Below are 12,629 nucleotides of genomic sequence, written 5' to 3'. Positions count from 1 at the left end.
TGGTTTCTTTGATCTGGTAGAGCTCTAGCTGGGACTTGTAACTGATAATGCTTCAAAATAACAATGATCTTGAAAACCCAAACTCCTTTTTTAACCTGGCATTATCCTTGGGGGAGTTTCTGGGAAGGATGCCCCCTTCCATAAGGTTCCTGCCTGCTCAGTTTTCCAGGGGTTGGGGTCTTGGCAGCACAATCCTGTGGGGGCATCAGCCACTTTTCCTGGTTTTGGATCCTCAGTGAGCAAGAGGGTTTTATTCTGTCATAGAAATTTAATCCTAATGTGTAGTAATAATAGAATGTGTGCTATAAAGGTGTGCCTTGCAGGATTGCTGTTTTCTCATTTTTTGGAGCCAGGGAATAGGAAATAGGGATTGATTTACCTCAGCCCCTGCACTGAACCATGGCAGTCCTGGGGATCAATTGTAGGAGTTCCCACTTTTTAAAGCTGGTCTATATTAAGCTCAGTTTTTGTTAGACTGTTGCCTTACAAGTACATGGTATAAAACCCTGCCTTTGATTTAATATTTATCATTAATTAGGGAGGTGACTTGCTCCTCTATTTACAGACTTCATCAGCACAAGCTGCTCGTTAACTTATCATTCACTTAATATTCCTCATGTCAGTGATAAGCTAATGTTCAGATCACAGATGTATTACATTGCCTCCATATGGTGCTTTGTCTAATGAATTAATTAACTATTTTGGAAAAAAAATCTTTGTGGAGATTTTTTCCTCTTGGTGAAAAGTCACCCTAGAAATGATGGAAGGGTTTTCCATTGGTGTTTGTGGTTGAGCATATTTTAGTTAAAAACTTGCAGTCATTTTCCTAGGTTGTCATTTTAATTTTCTTTGCACTTGAGAAAGGTTTGCTTAAAGGTTGATATTGGCAGGTTTTGAAGAGTTATTTGAGTCAAATGGCCAAATCCAGTGTCCATCTCTGTTCCAGTAGCTGTATCTTTGCCACTTTTGATGTGCAGTCTTTAAGCTGCTTTGAGAAGCTGCTTGGTTTTCTTTTTCCAAATTGTTAACAATTAGTTTAATAGTGCAGTATCTGTTTCAAATGCTTGCACAGTAAACATTTGCACATGCAAATAGAGTAGGTATGAATGTTTGGGGATTTGGCACTGTAGATATGTGGAATCACAGAAACTTCAATGCTTCCTTTGGAAGGACAAAAATAGAGGATCTAAAATCAGACCCAGAATTGCAGCCAGTGTTCACACATTGTGTGTTAGGAGCCTGTGAGTTTTGGCTTGCTCAGTGTAATGTTAAAATAATTTCTTGACAAAGAAACTTTTTACTACTTGCATTATCATTTGACACAGAAAGTATTTGTGTTTTTCTATTTTAAAAAAGTCTTCATTTTTGATGAAGTGTGAATGTTTGAAACTTGAAAGTAACATTAAAGATGAAAATCTAAGATGCTTTTTCATTGATTCCTGAGGATTATAAATGTACAGTCTGCTTCATTCTGACAAAGTATCAATAATAAATCAAGTCTGTCAGAGTCTTTATCCCTCCTGTACCCCACAGAACCCACCTGTACCAGCTGTGGGAAGCTGCTGACCCTGGTGCTGTGCAGGGCTTGGCTGGGTCACCCCTACAGCTGTGAGCAGCTCTGAAAGGGCCCCCTGTGGCACAACATTTAATATTAAATATCAAACTCTCTAATTAGCCATTCACACAGAAGCTGCTCATCTGCATTTAAACAGCCACAACAGAAGTAACTTGGAGTAGATGCTGGGTTTGGCTTAAACAGATTAAATGTAACAAATCATTTGGAATATATTAAAAATAATCATAGACCTGCACTTGACCTGCCTGAACAAAAGAAATATTTACTGTCGAGGTAAAGATGAAGTCAAATGATGTAACTCTGCAGACCTATAACATGTTGAATGTTGCATGTGTGAGGTGTTATCAGTACCAAACACTCACGCTATCAGTACCAGCCATCCTTTGTGCGTGGCCGTGGAAGGTGCCAGGGCAGAGCAGCAGCGCCATTTCCCCGAGGAGCTGCTCCTTTAACAGCTCTGTCCCTCTCACCTGAGCCAGAGCACGGAGCTGTAACGGGATTATGATCATGTGAGGGAAAAGAGACAGGGCTGGAGGGAAGGGAGAGGCAGCGGTGAAAGCACATCCTGCCCCAGCCGTCACTCATGGCCGCCTTAAAAAAATCCAAATCCCCAGGGATTGTGGCTGTGCGTTGATATTTAGGAAAGCAAGATTGTTCTGAGTCACAACTTGCTTACCCTGCTGTGTGTGGTGCTGCTGGGCTGCCATGCTGCTGCTTTACACCTTTCTGGTTTCTTCCCTAGAATCCATCTACCGCCGGGGAGCCCGAAGATGGAGGAAGCTGTACCGAGTCAATGGGCATTTGTTTCAGGCCAAACGTTTTAACAGAGTGAGTACTGTTGCATGAAACGTTGGGGTTTGCTCATGTTCTGTGCTCATTGTTTGCCTCAGTCTGTGCTTTTTCTGTGTTGGAGTGTTGGAAAGAAAGGAAAAGCAGGATGCCTGTTGATGAGACATTTCGGGCTCTGCGGTGTTATTCGAGTCGTAACGAGCAGGCAAAACTTGGCAGTGTTTGAATTTGAGTTAATACAGGATTGGTGGAAATGATTTCTTTTTAAAGTCTAAAATACTGTGTTTGTGACTGTTTAAGCTGATACATCCTTGGAGCAGCTTCTGCTCTCTCCACTCCTGTGATTTTGGTTGCTTGTTAGCAAAATCTTTTACCTTCAGAACACATCCATAAAAGTTACAGCTGCTGATGTGAGCTTTAACTGTTTAGTATCTGGGGTACTACACAATCTAAGAATTTTAAAAAGATTTTTTATTGAGCTAAAATACAGCTGCACTTGGAGAGCCTGATTTAATCCACATAAGCAAGTGAATGTGGCTTTAAGGCTGAGACACCTCCTTCACTTATCCCATTATGCCAAAGTATTGCAGCATATATATAAATGTACTTGGGGGAATTCCACACAAAACTGACTGCACTCAGAAGAGTTAACTCTTTCATTCAGCAGGGACATTTTTTCTAATAATTGAAATAAGAGTTTTTCCTAAAATTTCCCACCTCAAAAATGCACTGAAATAAGGAAAAGCCCCTTAAAACTCAGCATTTTATCATTAAATATATTAAAATATCATATATATATAGATATATATATGAATTATCACATGAATTTGTATAATGTACTACAGGAATAAAATATTTTAATTTATAGTATGAAAGTATACTTTTAATGTTTATTTGCTACATAATAACAACATATTTCCTTTGAAACTCTACGAATGCATACTGCCACATTAATAATCCATAATATTATAGATAATGATGTTTTATTTGCAATGAGGTAAGTAGTGAATATACTCAGAAATTTTGATAGCTCATTAGGATGTCACAATCCTAAACAAGACTGCTTTTATACCTGCATACAAGTGACATCACACAGAGCCAGAACACAAATCACATCCAGCTGAAGTTAGTAAACAGGTTGCCATAAACTGTAAAATGTGACATGAAAATGGATACATTAATGGGAAATTATGGTCATGTCTGTATTACTGAATTCAATACCAAATTTCAGTGTTGATGGAATTTTTAAGGCTGGAGTATTGCCTTAAGGATTTTTTCCTGTTTCAAAGTAAGGATATTTTTCTGTTTCAAAGTAACCTTTTGCAACTTTTTCAGATCATTCAGATAAATGAACACATGCAAAAATTTAAACTTTAATCTTGTTGAACATAACATAAAGGTTAATTCTCTGATACGGCTTTGAGTGCATGTGAGAGGTATGAAAGGGTTACCTGAATTTCTGGTGGAATTTGGGACCTGCCCCTACTTCCAGGGCCTGATTTAGTCTTAATACTACTGCTGCAAAACCTATAAAAGGATACTGAGGAAGTCTGCTGGGCCAGGAGATTTGGAAGAGGTGGCAATAGATGTCCCAGGCTTCCTCTCATCAGGCAGTTTTGGCGTTGTTTTGCTTTCCTCTGGGCAGTGCAGTTTGGGTTTCTCCTGATCGAGGGGGACTGGCTGCACACATGAGGGGGATGGAATTAAGTCTTGTTTTCTACAGCTACCAAAATACAACAATAATTTTATACTTATACTGGGTCTGGATGACTCCTTGGTGTGCAAGGCTCTCAGATTGTTGATTGGTGCTTTGGGTATAGTGAATAAAGTGACCATAGCAACATACACCGGAACAATGATTTAAAAACCTCTCCTGTCAAAGTCAGCACCAGGATGTCTGGCTTCTTCATTTACCCTCATTTTGATTTAACTCACATGCTCTTTTCTTAAATATGTAAAAACACCATAGATTATTGATGCTCAGTGCAGTACAGAGGCTTGATATCAGACATGATTAATGGGTTTTAATTATGCAAAGTTTCTACCACTGTTAAAATGTATTGGTGTAGATGTAGAACACTTTTTATACATTGTCTGCTTAACGTTTTGTGCCAGTGTTCTCCAACACAGTCAGTCTGGGTTCTTCTTATACATAATTGTGTAGTACAAACTTCTGGCAGTTTTGTTTGGGTGATCTCTGTCAAAACCTGAGATTCTAAATAGACTTATTCTCTAAAAAATGATTTGCTAATGTCACACTGTAATGTGTTCCATATGCTTGAGATATTTATTTAAACAGAACCGCATTTAGCTGAATTCTGGGTGTGAAGTGTAACCTTCAGCTATTATTATAATTCTGGACATTCTAAAATTATTACTGAACATCTGGTAGGTGACTGGGATGGGCTCTTTGCAGCAGGGATTGCTCCTGGAACTGATGATGAGCATTGTGCCTTGCAGAGAGCTTACTGTGGCCAGTGCAGTGAAAGGATATGGGGGCTCGCAAGGCAAGGCTACAAGTGTATCAACTGCAAGCTGCTGGTCCATAAACGTTGTCACATCCTTGTCCCACTGACCTGCAAAAGGCATATGGTGAGTGTGTGCTCTGGCCAGGGCTCAGGGGTGCCTCTCTGGCCTGTGCTGCCCTTGGTAGATGTGTCCTGAGTAATTAAATATGGGCCTGGCTCTGGGTTTGTAACACCTGGGAGTATTTGGGTTTCAGTTTCTGTGGAGGACAAGCCTTTGGATTGTGAGCAGACAAAGTGAGAAAGAAAGCTTGTGATGTGACTTCAGTGTGCTCAAGCTTGAATTTGACTTCTCCATTAGACACTGACAACCTCAGAAGTTATATAAAAATATATATATAAGTATATATATATAAAAGTGTATATATATATAAGTGTATATATATATATGTATATATATAAGTATAATATATATAGTGCCTTAGTTCTTCATTTCTATATATGATATAGTTCTACTATAGAACTAATAGTCTTGGTTGAAATAATGTATTAAACATTCCAACCTGGATGTATTAATACATTTCTATATATAATTTCTGCACTTCTCTTTTCAGAAAGGCTTATTGCTTTCCTGTTCCTGCCACCTCAGTTTCTCCAGTACTGTTCTCTTCCTCCCCACTGCCCTCAGTGCTGGTGTCTTTCCTGGGCTTTAAATATCAAAACATTGAAACATCTGTGTATTTCAATTTTAGCCCTTTCCTGTATTCATCCCCAGTATTTCACTGGTGATTGTATCATATTTGTGGCTTAAAACTTAAACCAATACTTTTCTTTGCTGGTATTGTATGTGACTTGCCTTCACATTACCAATTCTTTGCCAATTACTTTCCTCATGCTGCTGTACTTCCTGGAATAGTCCTGCTTGTCTTGGGGATGAGCCCAAGGTCCAAATGCAATATAAAATATCTGTTATTGTGGTCTTCACTAATTTATGCATAATGAGCAACAGTTCATGTTTTTATTAAGCAGGAAAGGAATATGCCAGTGCTCTAAATGGTGTAACATCATGCTGAAGTGTTTACTTGGTTGTAGTTCCATGTGAAACACTCAGAGGTCTTTAAGTAGAATAAAATTTTGAACTTTGCTGTGAAATACCCCACTCTCATTTTTAGAAGACAGCCAAGCACCTGTTGTAGCTACAGGGAATAGCTAATGTAGCATTGAGGTTTTGGTAGGCTGGCATTACCGTGCATTACAAAATGTTAATATTTGGACATGTAGTCTCCAAAATCCAGTTTTCATGGTGGGAGAGGGGGAGGATCTCCTGGAGTTTCAGGCAGGGCACTCCAGGGCTGCATGCCCAGGGGGGTTTGTTTGTGTGCCTGTGTTTGGCAGGATTCGGTCATGCCTTCCCAGGAACCTCGCTTAGATGACAAAAACGATGAGGCTGATCTCCCTTCAGAGGACACTGATGGAAGTGAGTGCTTTCTTACTTTAGAACCCCTCTTGCCCTCATTTCTTCCTCTTCCTGTTTACAAAAGTGGCAAAATATGATCAGCTGGTCAATATAGTCCAGTAATGTTTAAAGCAACCTGGTCAAAATATGGTCAGTATGGTCCAGTAATGTTTAAAGCTGGCCATAGCTTTAATGTTAGAATAGTTTAATGTTAAAATCTGGCCATAAGCTACTAAATATCTTTCTGTTTATTGATTTTTAAAACTACTTCAGTGAAGGCTTTTATAACTTTTATAACTTTGATTTCTTTTCCAGTTCCCTACATTCCTTCAAACCGGAAACATGACAACATTAAAGATGACTCTGAGGTATGTTCTTAAAATATTCTCGCAATTTGTATTTATGTACTCCAAATCATAGAATGAGCTAGGTTGGAAAAGACCTTTGAGATCATCAAATCCAACCAAATCATTCAGCTTTTTATAAAATAGCTGATTATTTGTTCTGGTGCCCTTTTCAAGAGTCTGTTTCTCAACATTGATAATTTTTGAGCATTTTTATTGGATTTTTTCAGATTTCTTCTGTGTTAAGCTGTTGTCATTCCACTCGTGATCCAAGATACCTTTTAGCATTTTTGTTTTCTCATTTCCATTTGTTGGAATAACAGTGATTTTAGCAGAGGGTTTGACTTTTATGGTCCTTACAACAAATGGTGGCTTTGCCATTGCCTTGTCTGCTGTCCATAATGGATGCTCACCCTTTGTCACCCTCAGGCTATTGCTGTGGAACTTCGTTCAGTCTGGTGACCCATTAACTACCCAGCTCTCTGAGAGGGTTCATATAAATAATACCTAAACATCTCTACACAGCTCCTGTGGAAACACAAGTAGAATAACATACACCTAAAATCTTCTTTCAGGTCTTTTGTAGAGGAACTGACTCAATCTCTGCCCATCAACAATGTTATTCCTTTAGAGCAGTCTGAAAAATCTGAATATGCTTCAATTCTAAAGGGCTTAAAGACATTTCTTTTAAGAATGCTTCTGGCCTATTTAAAATAAATAGGATGCACTCTGCACAACACTGGTGGTTGTTCTGATATTCCCCTCTGAGCAAGGCTGCACCTTTTTCCTTTGCCTCCACTACAATGCTTGTCACTCCCATTCCTTTCACACTTGAGTATCTCCTGCTCCTGGATGACTGACTGCCTTATTTTCAGTCATATAGCTGCGGATTTTTATCTCAAATTCAGAAATGGAAGGGTAGAAATTAAAAGCACATCAGAGAATTTTAATTGCTCACTTAGGCTTTGGTCAATGCTCAGGTTTGTGTTGAAATTTGGGAGGTGCTGTTTGCTCAGCTGTCCTGAATTGCACTGCTCTGATTGTCCCACCTTGCCTTTGAGCTGTTCTGAAATGATTTAAGGTATCCTGCAGAAAGGAGTTGGTGTTCTGGGAGCTTTGTCTAGAATCTTTAAGCTTAGAGCAATCTCTTCTAATAGCAGTCAATCCTAGATCAAGAGTTCTTTATATAAACACTTTCCACAGTTCTGCAGAATGCTGATCTGTCTGCAAGTACAGTAGTGTGAGGTCAGATAAAAATAGGCCACAGAAGTGTGTCAAAGCCTTGGGTAGATTGGTAAAACCTGAAAGTCCAAGTACCTGCTGCATTCATCTAGTTCAGCTGCTCCATCTTCAGTCCCATGTTTTCACATCTCATTCCAGCAAATAGCCAAGATGATAAAATTTCTCTTTTTAAGATAATGAATTTAAAAATAACATTCGTCATAGTGGAATATTTCCTGCAAATTCTGAGAATTGAGAAATTGAGATCTGTTTCTGTGTGTTCCCAGTAACCTGTTAGAAATCTTAATTTTCATTAAAATTACAGTGAGCTGAACACAGACAGCTGTTGCCTAAACTGAAACCAAGACAGGTATATTCATTAGCAAATTAGTGTTTCCTTATTCATTTTATTTTTAGATAGCCTTTATTAATTTGTGCTGTATCTGTCAGAATATGAACAATGCTCCTCACTTTGTACAAAGGATACAATGTTACATGGCCTGAGGTTCAGGAATTTGGATAAACCTCATTTCTCAAGGCACTGCCTTGTGCTTTCTAGCAGGGAATATGAAAATGATTAGTTGGATGAACAACTGCCTTGGAAAAACCAGTAACTTTTAGTAAGAGCAAACCCAATATTTCTAAACAAATGTGTTCCAATCAACATCCAGCCCTGGGTGCCAGTGCCAAGCAAAGTCAGCAAATTCTGTCCAGTGCTTAAAGATCTTTGTGCTTTAATGGTTACTTGCTATGGAAATGTCTTCAGTTTCTAGCATCTGTTTCTTTTTATACAGGATCTCAAACCAGTCATTGATGGAATGGATGGAATTAAGATTTCTCAGGGGCTTGGACTCCAGGACTTTGATTTAATCCGAGTTATTGGCCGTGGAAGTTATGCCAAAGTTCTTCTGGTTCGGTTAAAAAAGAATGATCAGATCTATGCTATGAAAGTAGTGAAAAAAGAGCTGGTCCATGATGATGAGGTAAAAGTCTGTGTTAATTGCATTCTTTTACATACTATAAAAACTTACTATGCTTTAACAAAAACCATTCAACTGAGCAAGAAGCTCATGTTTCAGACTTCTCTGGCAGAGAAGTTTTTCTGACTTTTGAGCTTGTTTATCATCAACTCTGCATGAAGCACCAGGATGAAATCTGACAGAAATGTCCCTTATTTTAATAACAACTAACAATTACTAATAGTCTTGGTAGAAATAATGTATTAAACATTCCAACCTGGATGTGCTAATCTGTAAGTGATGAGATAAATGGGGTGGATTTTGTGCATTTAAGTTTGAAAGAAAGCAAATGTGTTTTCCAAGGCAAAAGCATTGTCTGTGTGTCAGTAAAGGAAACTTTGTTCTTACACTCATTCTGGCAGAGCCTATGTGCAGGTGACTCAGTATTCTGAAATATTTCTTCCGTTAGTTAAAAAATTATCCTACTGTCATTTGAGATCCCTGTGTTTTTATCTGCCACAGAAATCTGCTGCTTTTCTCCATTGTTTTCAAAATCCTTTAGATTTTTTAATACAAGTTCTCAAATGCATGGATTTGGGGGGAAAATTGAAAATTAAAAAGGGAAAGGTTTTGGGGTTTTTTTTCATCTTTTTCCTGTAATACACTTTTTTGAAAGTAGGGTGTTTGTGCAAAAAAACATCAAACCACTATTTTAAGTGCTCTTTGTGTTGGTAGTTTCAATCAGTTGCTCTGTCATCTCTGTCATTATTCCAGAGGCTGGGCTTATTTCTCCTAAAATCCTTTGGCTCTCTCATTTATTTGATGTTTCCTTTTTATGAACCAAGATGAGGCTGTTGTGTTTATTTACTGTTTTCCTTTTTAACATGTGTTTTTCCAAGAAGGAGGGAGCCAAAGCCAAGTCCTGTTTAATGAGTTGTGCAGCTGTTTGAGAAGCAGAGGTAGATGAAGAAAGACTTTCTGGAATTGTGGCTCTCATAATTACATAGAAGATAGAGTTAATTGGTTTTTCTTTTCTCCAAGATAGGCTGTATAATGAAATTCTGGGAATTGATAGGAAATTCACTGAATTCTGTGAGTGCATGAGATATTGCAAGTAATGGAAATTTCACCTTAGAAGTGTTGCACAAAGAAAGAAAATCAATTGCACAGCAAGTATCAGCATGTTTAAATTAGCTGGTGCTTTGCAGGGTATGGCTGCTAGTGGAGAGAAGTGAGATGGAGGGAAATCAAATACCTGAGCTTCTGTTCAGTTTTGCTAAGCTTAGTTTTGTTAAGTGGAGCACTGGTATAATCCTAATGCCAAGTGCACTAATGAAGAGTTAATTTAAAGACTCTTTAAGAGAGGCTCATTTAGTTAAACCAAGAAGAAGTGGGTATTTAGTGCTTTATTCAAAATTGGATTTTTGGCTCTAGATTTTGGTCTGGACTCAGGTTTACCCCTCCAAGGTGATGTGTCTTCACAAGGGTCCACACACAAAACCTGACAGGTTTATTTAATTGGATGATGACAGATCTTGGTTTCCTCTGAGACTTCAGTGTCAGCATCCATCCCTGACAGGAAGGTCTGATTTCAGTTTTGTATTTATCTGTATTCATTTTATTTATTTCTTTTTAATCTGTCTCCAGATTGGTTGGGAAGCTGGGAGTATCTGTGGTAAATGGAGAATTTTTAGAACAATTACAATTCTGGTGTATTGGCAGGGTCCTGAGTGTTTGCAGGGTGCACGTGATCAGTGCATTGCATGAAGGGTGAATATCTGCTGCTAAACCCAGCTGTCTGTGATGTTTAAATTGTGTGTGGTTTTATGAAATAAAGCTTAAATGCTTTGTTATCACAGCTCTGAGTTTTGCAGCACTGTGCCAGTATCATGCAAACTGTTTTTATGATGTGGTTTTGCACTGGGTATTCAGGACTTCTTCCTGTTGAAGGATTAAAGGTATCTGTAAAGCTTTTAATGATTTTGGCTGGACCAACTAAGCAGGTTTTGGTAGTTTCATTGAATTAAATTTGAATTTCAGATGAGGAGATGAAGCTCAGTTCACTTGAACCTTTTAAAAGCTGGAGATTCACATTGTTTGTGTTACTGGCGTGAGTTGCTTCAGCAGCTTTGGGATCATTTATCTCAGAACTGAATTTATTTCCATGCAGCAGTGTGAGCAGTTTATCAAATATTGCAGATGTGTGTTTTTAACAATGGCTTAGATTTTGTGCAGGCCTTCCTTAAATGGTTAAATAACTTCTGAATTTATAACTGAATGACAATGTTTTATAATTTCCTCCAGATTTTGAGGGGTCGTTGCCTTTCTGAAGAACAATGTAACAATGCCTGTGTGTGTAAGGCAGCACTGAGATGTTCACAGGTGTTTTGCTGGGAATACCCACAGTGGTTATCCAGCAGGAGTTCTGATTGTTCAATTACTCTATTTCAGGATATTGATTGGGTACAGACAGAGAAACATGTGTTTGAACAGGCATCCAGTAACCCATTCCTAGTTGGTTTACATTCATGCTTTCAAACAACAAGTCGGTAAGAAAGATCTGAAATTCTTTTTTTTTCTTCTTTTTTTTTTCTTGAGAATCATTGTCCTAAACTGCTTCCCCTAAAGCAAATGTAAGCACTGCCATCACACAGCCAGGGATTTTTGGAAGGAAATATCAGCACTGTCAGGGATTCAGTGCTGCAACAAAGTCAGGCCTAGGGGGTAGCTCAGGGCTGTGGAGAGGAGTGTGGTGCTGTGGGTCAGAGCTGAAGGGAGAGGGGAATGAGGAAGAGGAGGAGCTGTCCTGCCTTCCTGAGCACAGCCCTGTGAAATGGGGAGCACAGAGCTTCCCAACACTTTACAGCAGCTCCTGCTGGGCAGGCCAGGTCAGTTCTCAGCCCTTCACTGTTCCTAAAGAGCCCAGTAAAAACCTTTTAATAATAATATAAACTGTACCTGCACAGTGGTATTGGTACCTAGGAGGCTTAGAAGCCTTTAGCACATTTCAAAGCAGTGTGTGATTTTGAGAAAGTGCTTATTGAACTCTTAGAAATACTAATTCTTTATCCCTGTGTGCACAATCCAAACTGGATTATTTGCTGCTTATTTTGCAATTGGAATATGAAGGAAACAAGAACTTTCATGTCCGTGCCTGAGTATGTTCCTGGGGAATTGGGATGTGGTTTGGGATATTTTTTGTTTTCACAGGCACCTGTTTGCTGTTACACTTTTATAATGCCTCATGCCATAATCAGAAAATTGTCATTTATCCAACTTGCTTGCAGTTTAGAGTGCAAAGTGTTAAAGTTTTTATGGATTATCCATTTATCCTTAAGAATAATCACCTGTTTTTTGCAACGTGTATTGTCAAGTATTAAAATACAAAGCCATGCACTGTACCTTTTCTTCAGTCCCCAAAATTTCACCTCCCTAATGGTTGGAGCAGAGGAAATCTTCCTAGCAGGGAAAGCAGAGATGAGGGAGGTAAAGGAGCTGATCAGTGTTCTGAAGGTACAAGGAGTGTTTGGAAGCAGGGAGAAAGAAATAAAGAACGATCTCCAGAGGTCACTGAGTGAGGATTTGAGCAAAACAAACTCATCAGAAAAAATAAATTAACATTTAGACAACTGAGAAACTGTTGGGAAAGGCTCTTAAGTTAAACCAACATTCCCAAACACTTTCTCACCAAACACAAAGTAGAATTGTGCACCTGATATAAAAATTCAAGTGGTCAGGCAGGGTGAGGGATTGAGAAGGAGATTTCTCGTAGGTGCTGAAACCCAGAAAAAGGCTGAGTCAGCAGCAGGATCCTGTGTA

General features: G+C 38.7%; 1 protein-coding gene across 3 annotated transcripts in view; it reads left to right on the top strand.

Annotated features, from left to right (window-relative positions):
* PRKCZ (protein kinase C zeta) overlaps positions 1-12,629 on the top strand; it is a 41,925-nt gene that overhangs the window by 17,408 nt on the left and 11,888 nt on the right. For 2 of the 3 annotated variants that reach the window (XM_030963788.1, XM_030963789.1), the window contains 6 exons: positions 2,319-2,404; positions 4,826-4,957; positions 6,226-6,307; positions 6,602-6,654; positions 8,646-8,834; positions 11,262-11,359. In XM_030963788.1, the coding sequence (XP_030819648.1) occupies positions 2,319-2,404; positions 4,826-4,957; positions 6,226-6,307; positions 6,602-6,654; positions 8,646-8,834; positions 11,262-11,359 (640 nt within the window). Of the gene's footprint in view, positions 1-1,864; positions 2,086-2,318; positions 2,405-4,825; positions 4,958-6,225; positions 6,308-6,601; positions 6,655-8,645; positions 8,835-11,261; positions 11,360-12,629 lie in introns of those variants that run through there. The other variant, XM_030963790.1, reaches the window with a different exon arrangement.

Source organism: Camarhynchus parvulus, chromosome 21 (assembly GCF_901933205.1).
Source record: "Camarhynchus parvulus chromosome 21, STF_HiC, whole genome shotgun sequence".
NCBI classification, from domain to species: domain Eukaryota; kingdom Metazoa; phylum Chordata; class Aves; order Passeriformes; family Thraupidae; genus Camarhynchus; species Camarhynchus parvulus.
Note: the sequence above shows the minus strand (reverse complement) of the source record. Positions and strands in the feature narration are given on the sequence as shown.